The following is a 17,584-nucleotide window of genomic DNA, read 5'->3' as shown; positions in this document are numbered from 1 at the left end:
CAAAACAAAAACAGTTGTTTATGAGTTCAGAAACACATACAAACAACAACAAACAAAGAAAAGTGTAAAGTTGAACTTAGGTTTCACCATTTCTTTGGTTGAATATTTAAAAATGCCGATGACAACAGCCTGATAGACGTCAAACAACCTTTCTGATCAGCTTAGCATGTCTCAGCTTGCAGGCATGCAGGTGTGTCACCTGCTACTCAAGCCTCTTGGTAGTCAAAAGATCGTTGCACTTACTGTAGGAATGTCGTTTGGTGCCTCAACCAGTTCAACCACATCTGACTCTGTGACTTCAATAAACGTGTTAAACTTTCACTCTTGTGCACTTGAGTCCTCTATTCCTGGAAGCATGTACAAGAAACTTTGAGTTTCTCTGAGATCAGCAACTCTGAGACCCCGTTTCCAGTGGATGGAGGAATTGTATGTTTGTGTCCGTGCTGACCATGATATTTAACTTACAAAACAGGAGAGAAAAAATAGGAGAGTCGTTTTAATCGGCTTGTTATTTTGTTACAGGCAAAATACAAGTGTGGCATAAGATATAAAATGTTTTGTAATGTGAATTTCCATTAGATGCACTAATTTTGCATTTAGTTTTTAAATCTAATTATTGAGCTGTGCCCCTGACAGGGCCAAGTGTAGGTCACAACAACTGAAGATAAACATCTGGAGAAACAGATCAAACGCAGACAGTTGTGAGATCAGTTGCCCAGATAGCAACAGACTCAATTTATATAGCAGCAAACAGTAACAATAGTTCCCTCAAGTCAACTTTTACTGCAAGTTTAACACCGTACAGTAATAGACAATAACAGACTCCAACAATCAAACAGCACCTCATGAGCAAGCCCTTGGCAGCGGTGGGTAGGAAAAACTCCCCTTTAACAGAAAAAAGCCTCTGGGACACTCAGGGAGGGGCAGCCATAACATAATAAGGATAAAAAATAGGATAAAAGACAGAGTGGAAGAGAGCCAGAGATGAATAATAACTCATGATTAAACACAGACTGCTCTATAAACACACAGTGCTTCTTGATGTCCCCAGCAGGGGGAGCTTCAGGGTCACCAGATCCAGCCCTAAATATAAGCTTTAGCAAAAAGGAAAGTTTTAAGCCTTTTTTTGAAGATCGAGAGAGGGTGCCTGTCTCCTGAGCCAAAAGTGGGACCTGGTTCCACGGAAGAGGGATCTGACTTCCCTCATTTTTTAATTAAATAAAATCTGTTTGTGCCCTAATTTGTGACCCTTTCGTTGTTTGAACAATTATTCAGTAAAATACTGAAATCATAAAGGGATGGCACAGCTGATCTTCTGCTCAGTCCTACAATGATCTCTGGCTCAATTTTACTCAAGAATGCTGAAGTATTTTGTGGGATTATAATATTACCTTATGCCATGTTATACCCCTAATTGAAGATTGTGAATTATTATGTAGTTTTAGTTTGCATTATTCTCCTGAATTAGAAGAAGGTGATAATTATTACATTTGTTAAACTGATTTGCATTACATTAGACTGCTGATTTATTGTGAATGAATGATATTGTTTTATGATGCATTATACTGCTGAGTTATAAGAAATTCTGTTTGCAGAAAGTCATCGCCTTATTTGTCTGATTAGAAGAGAACAGAGCATACTGCCCCATCTCAGCAGGAGCAGATAAACAGGCTTAGGCGCCGTGTGAGAGAGAGAATGTGAATGTTTAGGCTTTTATGATTAGGTGGGGGCCACTAGAGGCTATAAGAGTTTGATCAATGCTCCACCATTTTGAGATCTGATGCTGTCTGCGTACAGTGTCCATCTCCCACGCGTGTGTTCATTAAAATCATCGTTTGACTTGACCCAGCCGGACCAGTGTTGTTATTGTGGTTTTCCTCTTGTTTCCATCTCCAATACTTTGAATCCGTAACAGTATTCCCACAACCAAATGCCAATTTTTGGGGGGAAAAAAACGAATGGCAAAATATATGAATTGCTTATAATTGTATTATTATACAATAAATTAAAAGAAAAGCTGCTTTAACTTTAACTAAGTTTGTGTACTGTTGGCTAATACAAAGTCTTAACAGTGGAAAACTTCTTTTACAATGTGGCACCAAGAAATCGCTAATGTTTTAAAATGTTACATTGAAACAAATCAAACACTTTAAGCCTTTGGATGTGTCATCAGGGACATTACACTGTAAAAACTGGTGTGACATAGAATGAGGCGCTAATTGGACAACTGTTCTTTGCAAAATAGCAAAAGGACTGTGTACTGCAGGACAAAGCACAGTAGTTTTCCTCTGACTTTAAGTGGAGCAGAGGAAAGATTTTGCAAGTGTGAGTAAACGGAAATACAAAAAATTAAGTCATTAAATAGTTACATATTTACAAAGATTGCAATCTGTTACATTTGAAACAAGAAAAGAAAAGCGGTGGAAACTATGGGGGGGAAAGAGGCATTCCATAATCGGTACTTATGATTAGTTTAAGTAAATTCTTTCCCTACGCACCCACATGAAAGAGCAAAGAGTTCACGTTCTGACAAAGAAAGAATTTAACAGATATAGATTTCTTTCTAAACTCCGCCCTGCACTTAGTTATTAGAAAAAAGGATTAGCAGTAGTGATTCAGACAACTATATGGAACAATCTTGCGTTCAGTTACAGCCAGCTTTTACAGCATGACTTTTCAAAGGCTGTCTGTTCAGAATCACACACAAAAAACCCCTGTCTAAACCATTTTACTGGTTTATGAGCCAGAATGACTTCATAATGATTGCTTAGTTAAGGTTTGCAGCTTGCTACTGAAGATTAAATAGCAAGCTAAAGAAGCAGATCATTTTGGTTTCTTCTAATTCTTTCTTGACAGTACCACCTTTTCTGTGAGGCTGAGCAATCCCACTGCTGTGAAAGCAAACATGATAATCAGTATGACACCATTAACCGTCACTGGTTTTACCTTCTCATACATTTTGTGTTTTACTCTGTGTCTTTATGGTCACTTCACAGCCCGTCATGGCAGAAGACTGAGTCCGGTTCTGCAAGATGTATTTTCATGCTGAAATAGTTCTTCCCACTCTCTCCAAGGGCTTTTTCATAATGGATAGTCTGATTGTTGCTGTTTTCTGTCTTATACTGAATGATCTTTACCTTATAATCTAAAGTGCCTTCACATGACTGGTGATGTAAAATTGCATTGAACTCAATTATGATTTACACCACTTTATCATTGATGTCCCATACACTGCTAGCTTGTACATTCTTTCTAACAATATTGTACATGTAGTAACATTTAACAAACATGACTTAGGCAAGATTTTAGGGTTTTAATCTGGCACAGTGGCCACTTTAACAGACAATAAGATGTACGATCTGAGCTACAGAGGGTAGCATAACTCCTTGCGACACTTCAGAACATTTGACCAGAAAAACACACAGCACAGGAAAACTTGCATACTTGTGCAGACCTGCGTGCGGATGCAAAAGTATTATATGTAAAGTGGCATTGCACCCAAATGTAAAAACGGTTTCATATTGAATAAAGGCATAAATCTACTTAAGTAATGGAACAAATGTTTGAGCATTAGAATACACTTTAATTATGCAGAATATATGCACTATATTACTAGATCATCATTTTTTCTTGTGCATCAGGGGGTAGCTTTATCTGTAACATATATAGTTTTTTATCACATTTTATGCTTTAAAATCTGCAGAATAAGCAACTTAAGAGTTAATATAAATGGTATTGAGTTAAAAGTACATCATTTGAAAGTTTGGAAGCAGAAAACAAAATGGTATAGGATAAACAAATACGTGTTACATTTTACTGGTCCTATTGTCACTCTCATTCAGCGACATTGGATATTTTAAGTTTCACAATTCTCTAGCCTAGTGGAAAATTATTTCACGGACTCTTTCAACATCATCACTGACATCGACCCCGACAACCCCCTCACTCCACCAGGGTTTCACTTAAACAGAGCTGATTTTGGTTCTGCACCAATCAGAATGCTGTTACCAGTTTTATGTTGATAACTACAAAATTACGTCATGAATACATATCAACAAACCATTTAATGCTCTACTTTGTTCTCTAATTCTATGACGAAATGACTTTCATTTAGTCTTTTAATCCCAAACAAATTTATATTTGACATCTTTCATTTTGTCTTGGTAAACAGCATCAAAGTATTCTGCTTCTGCCTCTGTTAGCTGATTCTTCCAATCTCCAGCAATTCCTGAAACACAACACAGAGAAGAATTAAACCTAAATTGAAGGAACTGTTAAATGTAAGATTCTGTCACAGTTTTTCTCAGCTCCTTACGTACTATTACCAGGCTTATAAGATAAAAATCCAAACCCTATCTCAGGTGATCATTTAGAAAGTTCTTGGTTCATTTCTAAAACCTAGGTAGCACGTCCAGGTGCAAACAAAGTTAAAACTTTTTCTGCAATTATTTGGAACCTTTAAAAGTCTGATAAAAGAGCGCTGATGCAAAGGAGGAACACAAGGACAAAAAAAATTACCAATAATTTTCCTGCCTGCATACTTTCATTTTAAAACCTACATCCACATTCACCTCCTCCCAGAGTCCTGTTTAGACATGCCCGTCGAGGCTATAGGGGGGTTGATAAGAGATATAACTCATGCTATTTCACCATACAGTACAGCTTCAAAACCAACATACTTCGGGGAGGTTTGGGTGCGGTAACCATTCTCAGTAGCATTACATAAACACACCTTTCCTGAGGAATTCAGACTTGCTCTGGTCCATGATTTCTTTAGGAACAGCCGAGTAGTTTGACATGCTGTTTTTCTTCATGTTCTTGAACAAGCATCGGTCTGCTATCTTCTCTATTACTTCAGTATCCAGAGATTTCTCCATGAACTGAGCGATTCTGGTCACAGAGTCCTTCGGGTCCTGCACCGTGCAGACAAACACCGTTCAGCTCATGTTCTTACCACGAATCTCAGTGTTTGACTCTTTTTTCATGTTTAAATTATTTGGAAAGCATTTGCAGTTGTTCTCACCTTTAAAAGTTCTTCATAGGAGATGTACATGATGGACTCCTTATCTTTAGCGTTGAGCCAACCCTTTACATGGTCAAACCAGGAACCAAATATAACTAAAAGAAATAAGAAGATTCCCTTTGAGTTATTATGAATACAATAGCAAAATTCTCTGCACTAATGGTTCAACTTCATCAATAAATAACCTGCTTCCTGACAATATTCTAAAAATGTTTTCTGAAAGGGAACAGGGATACAATTTGAGGGGGGAATTAAATTTAAAACATCCTCGTATCCGTACAACATTAAAAAGTTTTTGCATCTCTGTGTGTGGAGTGAAGCTGTGGATCAGACTAAGTAAAGATATGAAGCAATGTCCGAGCATGACACAGTTTAAAAAGCGGTTTAAGGAGATGGTTTTTACAGGGTACAGGGAAGAGGTAGAGATTTGATAGGGTGTTCTTGTCTAATATTTTCATGTGTGTGCGGGTGCACGGGTATGTTGGTATGGGTATATATATATTTGTAGGTTGTGTATCCTTTGAGGTGTTAATGGGGTTATTGAAAATGTGTATATGTGCGTATGTGTATATTCGTATGTATGGATAAATAGAAACATATAAGTATATATATATATATATATATATATATATATATATATATATATATATATATAAAAAGAATAATTTAAAAAAATAAAAATACACATGACATATAATGTAATTGCAAGGAGGTATTTCTGTAGTCTATTGATTACTAGATAGTGGAAAAGGGGTGGAATTAAATAAGCTCATGCTTCTTCCTGCTCCTTTTTGAACATGAAAGTTATTTGTAGTTGTGGTTGCTCGTTTTCTTTTTGTTTTGCTTTGTTTATTTGTCTCTTTTAATTCTATGTTGTTGTACTTTTTTAACATGTTCAAAATAAAGATTCAATCAATCAATCAATCCTTATTCCTCTTGTTACCAGTTGTAAAATACAACTGAAAAAAAGGCTAAATGTCACCTGCTGTTCTAATACAGAGTAAAAAAAAAAGAACAACCTTCTCCATCTAGGAACTTCTGGAGGAACTCACTCTGTGGGCCTGGTTTCACCAGGAAAGAAGTTGACCCGAAATAGTGAAAAGCAGACGTAAAGACATCTTTGGGGTTCCTCATGACATAGATGACCTGGAGTAATGACAGATCATTACTTCACTTTAAACATTCAACATTTAAGTTTGTAGCTTTATGACCAAATAAAACTACAATGTATGTATTACACAGACAAAGCACTTTGAGTTCATAACCTGTCCTTCACATGCAATCACAGACCTTCTCACTGGTGATTTGTTTTTGTATGGTTACGTACTTTGCCATGCCAGACACTTGGACACAGGCACAGCAGAATACAAACCCTGTATTTCTTATAGGAAGTAATAGCCTGAGGTCTCATAAGAAGCTGTCAGTGGTGAGTAATGAAAAATCCTCTGTTCTTGTTGTTGTGTCTTTTAAATTGTGTTGTAATGTTCTTTCAGTTACTTCATTTTCTTTCCACGTCAGTTCTCTGTGCGGAGGAAACCTGACAAAGACTTTCACATTTTTCTCCGAAGAGTTGTATACTCAGTGTTTTATCTTCTTTCAGGCTAATATTAGGGGTTGTTGGCTACATGTCTTTTACAAGTATTCTTATGTTGGCTGCCTGTGCTACATTCATGTTTTAAACCACTCAATTTAGGCTACGTCCACATGTACCCAGGTATTTTTGAAAAACGCAGATTTTTCTATGTGTTTGCACCTTTCGTCCACACGTAAACTGCGTTTTTGGTCACTGAAAACTGAGGTTTTTAAAAACTCCGGCCAGGGTGGATATTTTTGAAAACTCAGTTTTTGCATTTACGTGTGGATGAGAAAAACGGAGAAAACGCAGCGTCAAAGGTGTGCGCATTTTTTGACATCACACTGTGTGCCACATTATTGTTTCAGAGAAATGAATTTCTACAATACTGTTACTGTTAATTGTTCTCTCTGCAGTGTTTAAATGCTTACATATACACACACAGTTACCAAGGTTATTATCGTTAACGAAAACTAACGAAATAACGAAAACTAGAAGTGAAAAAACATTTTTGTTAACGGAAATAAAAATAAAAACAAAAAAAGGAAAACTAACTAAAACTATAATGAGTGTTCACAAAACTAACTAAAATTAACTGAATTTATAGCAAAAATGTGTTTAGTTTTCATTGATGTGTGCGTGTCATACAAGAGTCAAGGGTGAAAATGAAGTTTAGTTTCCAGATTTTTTTCTTGCTGTGTCTCATTATGCCAGCAGGTGGCAGTACGTTAGTCGAGTCGTCTGTGTCGCTGCTCCATCCACGCGCAGAATCATGTCAAGAAAAGTCGGGAGCCAGAGTCCAATTTGGGATTACTTTGAATATGACTGTGTTTTGGATAAAGCAAATGTCTTGTAGTGGAAACAGAGAAATTATGAGGGACATTTCTAAAGGGAAAAAAAATCCCACAAACCTTAAAGTGCACTTGAAAAGCTCACACAAGAAGGCTAACCTAGCTTACCTTGAGAAGGTAAGGGAGCACACTCAACCCTCATCCCCAGAAAACAGAAGCTAACCCCAGGCAAGGCAGCGTGATGCATCCCGAGACAACAGGACGGGGATATCTACACAACTGTGTGAGTCAATTACCTTCAAAAAGTTTATCAATTCACTTGAACCAAAATTACGAACACCCGGTGCTGCAAGAGTTAATAGTCTCATTGGGGCCAAGATATACATTTTATAGTTGCCTGGTATCAATGGTTGTTCATCTGCCTTTATTTATTTATTTAAAGAACCCATAGGTGGGAATGTGAGTTGTCTGTCTCTGCATGTTAGACCTGCGACAGACAGGCGACCTGTCCAGGGTGCAGTATGGTAGCTGGAATAGCAACATACCCAAGGATGAGCAGAATGACTGATATGATGAAACTGGGATTTTGTTACACTTAATTATTGCAAACACAACTAAAACTATAACTGAAACTAATCAAAACTAAACTGAAACTAAGAATTTTCAAAAAAATAAAAACTAAACTAAACTAGCAAACAATTGGTAAAAACTAATTAAAACTGATATAAAATTGAAAATCTGAAGTCAAAACTAAATAAAAATAAAAACTAATGAAAATTGCAAAACTATTAAAACCCTGACAGTTACTATCCCTCCACACATACCACTCGGTTCTGCTTCTATGCCCCAGCTTTGTTTACTTTTTCCCACCGAGGCTTCTAGACTTCTGATTGGCCAACATTTCTGCACGGTTAGGAATATATCGCCACCTGTTGCTTTGGCATGTTCCTAGCAGCGTTTTCCTTCATTTCTGCCTTTACGTGTGGACGGGATTATTTTTTTAAACGAAAACGGAAAATCTCCGTTTTCAAAAATACCCGTGTACGTGTGGACGTAGCCTCAGATTATGCCTGGATGAATCACAGCATATCTATGCCAATTATTTATTATTAAGGAGGAGAAGCTGCTACTCTATAGCAGGAATTAAAGAGACCCATAAAACATCCCCTTTCACATTTAAATTAACAGCTTTAATGACCCACGAACCAAACTATGTGGCAGACCTACCTTTGGTTTAACTTCAAAGAAGGATGGCGGCATCATGCTGTAGTGGAAGTGAGTTGTAAACATGCGTGGAGACGGCCTCTTTTCAAGGTTGAGGATGAGGGCTCGATTCTCCTCCAGCCATGGAACACGGTCCCAGTTGTGGAGAGTCTCAACGGAGGCCGGATCCCCTCCGCTCATGATGAGAGGGAGCATCTCCTGCATCCATGTCGTACCTACAAAAAAGAAACAATCTCATGTTTTGATTTAGCTTTTATTTGGGCCTCCCAATATTAGAGCTATTAAAGTGTCATTGTACACCAACTTCCTAAAATACAGTGTCAATTTTGATTAAGCATGCCTCACTGCCACCTTGGTAACAACTTCAAGTTGTTATTTTGAAGCCCGTATTTCAATAAACAGAAAGAAACCATGGCTGTCACTGTCACGTCTACGCTGGCAGACGTGGAGTGGAGAGAGTGTGAGGACCTAAACGCAAGCATTGGAGAGAGAACAGAACTTGATCTGAAAGTGAGCCTTTATTATGGCAGAGCAGAGCACAAACAAAAGCAACAATGACTAAACTAGTAAAGCCTGAAAAAGAAGTACAAAGAAACTAAAGACCTGAGATGTGGAAAATGGAACATCGAAACCTGGAGCATGTAAAACAAAAGCAATGGGAAAATGTGAAGCAAAAAACCCAAACCCAGAGTCTACAACAAGACACAACAAATCTACTCAGGAGGTGAACCGCAAGACAGTAGTGATGTGCGGATCGATCCTGAAATATCGATTCCTCCGATACCAATCATTTATGTTCTAGAATCGATTCTCACATTAAAATATCGATATTTTAGTCATTTAGAGTAAATTTGTAGTTTATCATTAACAGGAACACAGTGGAAAGAAACTATAACATTCGGATTGTCTACATTCAAAGGAACTACTTCCTCTTCCGCCTTTCATAGTCATGTGCGAAATACGGCTGTATAAATGTCTGGCAGCCCCACTCACAACAATGGCTGAGCGTAACTGGAGTCATGTGCGGACTTATTTTACCTCCACAAACAGCTGAGACGTGGTTTGCGGTACATGTGGCAAAAAAGGGCTCCAAGAGTGAGGTGTTGTGGCCATACTAGGGAGACATTCAAAAAGGCTGTTGGAGGGGGGGGGAGATAAATACATTTTACAGGGTTTATTTATTGGATAAAATACGTTAAATGTCACCGTTATTATTGGCCGGCCCAGAAACAGCAGGGGTGTCCAAATTCGGAGGCTGCTTCCACCTGAGGACCCGGTCTCGGGAGGGTTGGCATGTATGGTTGTGGCAACATCACTAACCTTATCAAACACCTCAGAGTAAATCATATCACAGAATATGACGAGAGTATGTTGAGACGAACTGAAGAGGAGGAGAGGGACAGGTGACGTCTCTCACGGAGTCCTTTAGTGCTGCAGGCAGGCAAAGTGTTCAAATAGCCACAACTTCAGTTTCTTTTATTTCTATATGATGATCTCTGCATTATTAAGTGATAAGAACAAGTAATCTGATGTCCTGTAATCATTGTGACGCTAGGATTTGAGATGCAATAAATAAAATACGTTTTTGTACAAAGTATCGGTATCGGATCAGTATTGTCGATACCACCCTGAATATTACTTGGTATTGGATCGGAAAGAAAATCAGTGGTATCGCACATCACTACAAGACAGTTCAGAAGGGGCCAACTGCGTGGGAAGTGGCGGCGGCGGAGACGAAGTAGGTCAGGAGGCCGACTGGGTGGGAAGTGGCGGCGACAGCAGAGCAGGTCTGGAGTCCACCTTTCTAGGGCATTAAGTGTGAGTCTTCGCCATCAAAGCGGCTGGTGTTGACATGACTTGGTGGATGGACGTGGACGGGCAGGTGTTAGGAATAAAATGAGTGCAATGAGCACACATTGCGATGTGCTCATTAAAGAGTTGGCGCTCTGTTTTGAGGGTCAAACCTTCACTCAGCGCTTCGACTGAATTGAATTATCTTGATTAACATGTAGAGTGCAGAGGGTTTTTGCAACACGCTTACACATCGTACTGGGCTGAGGGTGTCCGAACAGAATTTCCTAAACTTAAATAATAAATAGAATCAGTAGCATAATATTAATAATCAAGGCTAGTCAGGGAGGCGGCTTCTGTTGTTCCAGGAAGAGGAGCAGATACGAGGCGAGGTCAGACGTGGACGGAAAGAGGAGAAGATCCGGCAGGGGGACAGCAGGACTGAAGAAGATTGTTGTTGTTATTGTTGTGGTATACACTGTGTGGCGCGACTTGAGGCAGGTAATGGCTGAGCGGGCTCACGTGAGCCTCCAGCTGAAACAGGAGGCTGCAGGGGCTCGGCTGAGGCGAAACAGGGCCAGCAGGTGCAGAAACCTCTGAATGAAGCAGAGCTATCTGGAGCTGTGCAGGGCACACAGCTGGCTCAGGATGCAGCAGCTGGGGCTGCGCAGCACATGCAATCTGATCGGGATGGCTGGCTGGATGAACTCGCCTAGCTCCCAGCTGACGGAGGAGGAGAAGAAGGCTGCACTGCCTCCAGGAGTGCAGAGCCAGCTGAGGTCACAGGCTCAGCCTCTGGGGGGAGTTTCAGTTTCTGAGGAGCCCAATTTCACAGTCACACAGTCTCAGAATAAACAATCTTTGGAATTATTATTCCAGAGCAGGGAGGAGTGGGAGTAACACAGTTCTTTAAGTCCTTAGAGCAGATGATTCTGTCTCTGAAAACACAGACTTTAAATTTCCAGGCTCAGGAGAAACGTAATCAAAGGTCGGAGAAAGTCCACTACAAAGAGGAAGCCGGAAACCAGGCTTTGTAGCCGGCTAGCTACAACTTTATGACCACGACGGTATTCCTTATTGGACCTCTCCAGCCACTGATCGCACAGTAAATCCACTGTGTGAATTAAGTCTTCCTGGAGCTCCTCACAAGGAGCGAGTGCTGGGTCCATGTCGTGGCCAGATTGTTCTGACACATCTACGCTGGCAGTGTGTGCGATGGAGAGAGTGAGAGGACCCAAACGCAAGCACTGGAGATGGAACAGAACTTGAACTGAAAGTGAGCCTTTGTTATGGCGGAGCAGAATACAAACAAAGCCAAATGTGACAATGACTAAACTAGCGAAACCTAAATTGGGAGAAATGTAAAAAACAAGTACAAAGAAACTAAAGACCTGAGACATGGAAACCTGGAGCATGGGAAACACGAGATGTAGAAACACAAGGGGAGATACGCAGATAATCCGGCTAACGAGGGATAACGAGGGAATGAGACAGGGGAGGACAGCACAGCTGGGAGTACTCAAACATAACGAGACAGGGAGGAAGCAAACCTAAACACACTAAGCCAGTGGTGGGCAATCTCAGTCCACGAGGGCCGGTGTCCCTGCAGGTTTTAGATGTGTCCTCGAACCAACACAGCTGATTTAAATGGCTAAATTAGCTCCTCAACACGTCCTGAAGTTCTCCAGAGGCCTGGTAACGAACTAATCATGTGATTCAGGTGTGTTGACCGAAGGTGAGATCTAAAACCTGCAGGACACCGGCCCTCGTGGACTGAGATTGCCCACCCCTGCACTAAGCACTACACAAGGAACTATCAAAACAATCCAGGAAACATGAGACACAGGCTATGTCCACACGTACTCGGGTATTTTTGAAAACGCAGATTATTCTATGCGTTTGCACCTTTCATCCACACGTAAACGGCGTTTTTGGTCACTGAAAACAGAGATTTTTTAAAACTCCGGCCAGGGTGGATATTTTTGAAAACTCCGTTTTTGCATTTACGTGTGGACAAGAAAAACGCAGAAAACGCAGCGTCAAAGATGTGCGCATTTTTTGACGTCACACTGTGCGGCACGTTATTGTTTCGGTGAAATGAATTTCTACAATACTGTTACTGTTAATTGTTCTCTCTGCAGTGTTTAAATGCTTACATATACACACACAGTTACTGTCCCTCCACACATACGACTCGGTTCTGCTTCTATGCCCCAGCTTTGTTTACTTTTTCCCACTGAGGCTTCTAGACTTCTGATTGGCCAACATTTCTGCACGGTTAGGAATATATCGCCACCCGTTGCTTTGGCATGTTCCTAGCAGCGTTTTCCTTCATTTCTGCCTTTACGTGTGGACGGGATTATTTTTTAAAACGAAAACGGAAAATCTCCGTTTTCAAAAATACCCGTGTACGTGTGGACGTAGTCTGGACACAGGAGCTGCATGAACATAGAGAAAAGGGTGACTAGATATGAAATGTGGAATACAGCAAAAGCATAGAAACACAACCTAAATCCTAAAAAATACAGAAAATAACGAAGAAACAAGAAATACAAAGACTATGACATGAATAACACTAAATCAAAGAATATTCAAAAACCAGAAAACACAAACCCGGCGTCCCCAGACCCAGAACTGTGACAATAATCAGGGTTTAGAAATTAGTGAGTTCCAGAATCTTTCACCTTAATGTACTAGACCAGATATATGTTTCACTTGTTTGCCTTACCTTGTGATTGTGCATCGTATGGTCTGGACAGTCTGTGGGCATTTTATGTTCTACTCACGAGTCTGTTACTAAAAGGTCTTTTGACTGATCTTTCTGTGCTGGTTTGTGCTGCACAAAGTTTCGTTTGTGCTGCTCAGACCTGTCTTGCCATTCAAGCGAAACTGAATGCTGGCTTGACAATGAACCAGTTGTACACAGTTCCCTATATATGCATTCTTCTCTTGTAATAATGAGAAAGCTTAAACTAAAACACAATAAGCCATCCATTTTCTTCAGTTAGCACTGTATTTATTTAACTTTTACATTGTATCCAAGCTAAAGTCCCAGTCTAAGACAGAGCTGAGCTATGGGGATCTAGTCCACTTCATGTCTGTCCTTTTAAATCCATCCATCACCCGCTGATTGTTTTTGGTGTTCACAAATACTTTGTAGAGAATATGTCCAAACGCTAATAAAACGTCACTTGTATTCCTCCGTTTTTGCAAGTAAAAAACATCATTCTGGTACTGAACATCACATTTTAAGTTGTAAATACGCTGATTCTTATATAGAGTTTCTACTCAAAGCACTCCATACAACATTCACCTATTCTCACAAGCACTCTAACTACATTCACACAGCACCTTTAATAAAAACATAAAGAAAAGTGCCAGAAGACATTTTTGAGCCTTAGTACCACGCAGCACATTCATATAGGGTATATAAGGTCAGTCTCTTCAGAAAAACCAGCATTGTTCCAAAAAGTGATTCTGTGATTTTTTTTATGTTATTGCTCATCTTGATAAATAGAATGTACTAAAAATATTTTTATGTGGGGTTTGTATATAAAATGAAGAAAGGATGCAGGTATAATGCACTAATACAGGTACATCTGCTCTGTGCCACTGTAACTGTATTAGAATCAGTCCAGTCCTTTTTGCTCACTTAAAATCTCTTTAAAGACCTGTCATTTCATATTTGTCGCACTTCCGCTGCTCTCTCGATAAGATCAGAGTCACTATGCTAAGAAAGGCCTGCAGCTGCTAGCTTGTAACAGGACTGTTTAAAAACCAGTGTTGTGCCAAAAAAAGTGACTTCCAGTATTTCCCAGAAAATGATTGTATAATCTGTAAAACATGTGTCAAACACATCTTTCATGAATGAAATCCAGTCATTTTGAGCTAGAAGGAGCATTCCTATCACGAGGCAGATCCTTCGTTTATCCAGCTTTCACTGACATCACTTATTTATTTATTCATTTATTTATTTATTTATTTATTTATTTTTAAGAGATCTTGCCAACAGGGCAGCAGAAATTACAAATACAACACTACAGTTCTATAGAGATATTTTAAGTGGACTAAAATGACTGGACTAGTTATACAATAACACAGAGTCATAAATATACTAAATATACTATAAAACAGGTAATTTATGTATTTTATAACCCTCATACATTGCTTCTATAGACTGTAGTCAACACAAAGACATTAGGCATAAATCCAGAGAAATGAGGTTCTCAGGTTTGGGGTGAATTGCATATATTTAGACGCCGGGCATTGACAGACCTGTTTCTACCGGAGACTCAACGGACAGTCGGGGATGAGAGCTTTCCAACAAGGTTCCCACATTTAAAATAAACCCCACAATGAAATTTAATGCTAAATACATACCATTAACGTGGTCGCATAAAATGGAAACGAAGAGCAATCCTTGTTTTAAACGACGTGTTAGACCAACGCCAGGACGATTATATAGTGTAATTGCTGCTTATACGACAGGTTGAAAAATCCTCTTCCAACCTACTAAAACAAACCCTTCTTTAGCATAAAAGAAACCATTTGCCGTCGAACCGCGATCACTCACCAGACTTGGGGTACGTTACAATAAGTTTGTCATCCGGACGAAACGCAAACTCCTCGTAGTACCTGAGGCTCTCGGGCGGATGGAGACTTGAAGGCACATAGACGCCTTTGTAAAGCGTGTATAACTCTGTCTCGGTCATGCTTCAACAAGGAGAGGCAACTCACTGAAAACAGCTCTGAGAGCTTCGAGCTGAAAAACTGCTGGACTTTGTCTCAACTTAAGCACTATCACTGTTTTTGCAGCTCGAGACTTTAGCGCAAAGTGATGGGTCGTTCGCGAACGAAATGGCTCTTAGAGCCGACTCTTTGACGTGAACGACGCGAGCCGACTCCTTATCGCGAGCCGCGTGGGTTTTTTTTTTTCTTTCTCTCACCCTCTCTCTCGCACTTTTTTTCTGCTTCACTCAGCACGCGAGCCTTGTGCTTTACGCTGGGAAGAGGGGGGAGGGGCGGTAGTTACACTCAGTAGCACAGGAACAGAGCCAGAGGGAGAGACAGAAAAAGAGCCAGGGACAACAACATCACATTAGAAAGGTATAGTAATCATCCACAACTATTTTCAGTTGCAGATGATAAAGGATTCAGAAAGTTTATTCATGCGGGCCCATATGACAGAGAATATGCATCTTCTTTTTGTTTTCATATTTTAATTTATATTTAATTGTGTTGTGGTTTGCAGTGTTTTGTGTTGTTTCACTTTAAATTTGTAAAAGGAAAAAGCTGAAAATTTAAATTGTTAAAAGTTGAAATGTGAATAGTTGATTTTTGTATTATATGATTTATTTATTACATTTTATGTGGAGTGAATAAATAAAAGTATATTTACGGTGGCCCCTAGAGACAAAGCACGTACAAACTTCAAATCACGTACAAACCCTGAAGCACATACAAACTCCATAACATGTAAAAACACGTACAAACTCCAAAACACGTAAAAACACGTAAAAACTCAGAAGCACATAAAAACTCAAAACACGTACAAAAGACAACAGAAGTGCTCCAGGATGCTAAGTGCAGTGTTGAGCTTTTGTTACCTAGTGGCTACACAAGCCAGCAAGTACCAACGACCGGATTTGGTGTGTGGTAGTAACAGGTAAATGAACATTGTTTTTAAATTATTTGAATATATATGAGTGCCTGTGTATAAATACACAAACAATACACACATGCTTTCAATTGTGTAATTTAAGTGATCTAGTAGCTCTGCTTTGGAAGTTCAGTTCATGCTAGAAATGGAGTTTGTACGTGTTTTGTCTCTAGGGGCCACCGCATATATTTATATATAAACATATATAAATAAAACCACTTTTTTTACGTTAGTAATTCCTTTTGTGCATAATTTTATATTATTGTTAATAATAAATTAATTAAAGCAACAAAACAACCTGAAGAGCCGGTTCGGAGCCGAAAGAGCCGGTTCTTTTTAGTGAGTCGAACCGAAAGAGCCGGATCTCTAAAAAGAGCCGGAAATCCCATCCCATCATCAGCGCAACTCCCGCTTCTCCTGTGTGGTCTCGCGCTGGCTTCTGTTTGCGTCACTTTCCAACAAGTGTGCGATTCTTCGTCAAAGCTCAAGCCTTCATGACCAAGTAATCATTGAACGATTCGTGTATAATTCAAGGACTTAGTAATACACAATATATTTATTTTTCATTGTTTGTTGGGATAATAGAGCGGTTATTAGAGCTGATAATAGAGCTTATATTGTAATATTCACATTTATAAGTCAGAGAGCCGAAAATAAAACACTGCCACGCAAGCTAAGATCCAAAACTTTATTTCACAGCTGCCACTTTAAAAGGAGGATTACAAACAAAGGCTGAAGGGAGGCCACCTATGTACCTGAGGGAGGGCAAAAACAGCACACTTCAAAGGGATCTTTACACTGCAAACAACCGAATGTAAATGAATGGCACTGCAAACAGTGAAAACCATTCTTTAAAAACCAAAGCTAGGTTGGAGCTCCGATTACAGCTCCCAGCCTGAACTTGGATCATCTCTCCCCGTCTACGTTCCCTCCGACAATAAAACAACGATGCTGATCTTACAGAAACACCAGACCTCCCTTGGGATCTGATCTGGTCTGTGTTTCAGTGTTTTTATGTGTAATGTCTTTACTTATATTTGTAAAAAGACTTTAGTGTACATGATTTGCAAAGGGCTTATATATAAAAATAAAAAATTACATGTTTTTTAAAATATGTTTGTGTTACCAATCCCGCCACTTAAAATATCTTTATAGATCTATTGTTATATTTCTGCTATCCTTTGGCCGGATTGGTCTTAAAAAATACATTTTTAATGTCAATCAGACGTTGTATGGGTTAAATAACGGATATATTAAAGTCACTCTGTCAAAAAACTGATTGTGGCTTCTACCTTGTGACAGGAATGTTGTTTGTGGTTCAAGATAACTTGATATCATTCATGAGGGATACATTTAATGTATGTTTCACATATACATAGGCTTAAAAGTTATATATAACACAGTTTAAATTCAATCAATGATTTTTTGGCGCTACAATGGCAACTAAAGTCCGCAAGGACTTATAGGTGGCATCTTATTCCCAGCCCTATACTAAGTAAGGAAGGGAACTAGCCTACCCTCGT

At 39.4% G+C, this 17,584-nt stretch overlaps 1 protein-coding gene across 1 annotated transcript; it reads right to left on the bottom strand.

Annotated features, from left to right (window-relative positions):
* Nucleotides 1-422: 422 nt before the first annotated feature.
* Nucleotides 423-16,423, bottom strand: LOC146513196 (sulfotransferase 2B1-like). The gene is made up of 6 exons (XM_085169991.1): nucleotides 14,976-16,423; nucleotides 8,615-8,826; nucleotides 6,043-6,169; nucleotides 5,024-5,118; nucleotides 4,733-4,913; nucleotides 423-4,228 (listed from the first exon to the last, which is right to left on the bottom strand). The coding sequence occupies exons 1-6, from the start codon at nucleotides 15,112-15,114 to the stop codon at nucleotides 4,119-4,121; spliced, it is 864 nt and encodes a 287-aa protein (XP_085026117.1). The 5' UTR covers nucleotides 15,115-16,423; the 3' UTR covers nucleotides 423-4,118.
* Nucleotides 16,424-17,584: the final 1,161 nt, after the last annotated feature.

Source organism: Neolamprologus multifasciatus, chromosome 8, assembly GCF_963576455.1.
Source record: "Neolamprologus multifasciatus chromosome 8, fNeoMul1.2, whole genome shotgun sequence".
Lineage (NCBI taxonomy): Eukaryota > Metazoa > Chordata > Actinopteri > Cichliformes > Cichlidae > Neolamprologus > Neolamprologus multifasciatus.
This window is presented reverse-complemented; position numbering and strand designations above follow the sequence as displayed.

Bases quoted from the DNA above. Each gene is read 5' to 3' on its own strand.
- LOC146513196 (XM_085169991.1), bottom strand. From the start codon at position 15,114: ATGACCGAGACAGAGTTATACACGCTTTACAAAGGCGTCTATGTGCCT. The intron at 5,119-6,042 runs GTTGTTCTTTTT...TATTTCTTTTAG, and splicing joins GAAGTTCCTAGATGGAGAAG to TTATATTTGGTTCCTGGTTT. The intron at 4,914-5,023 runs GTGAGAACAACT...TGCACGGTGCAG, and splicing joins CCTATGAAGAACTTTTAAAG to GACCCGAAGGACTCTGTGAC.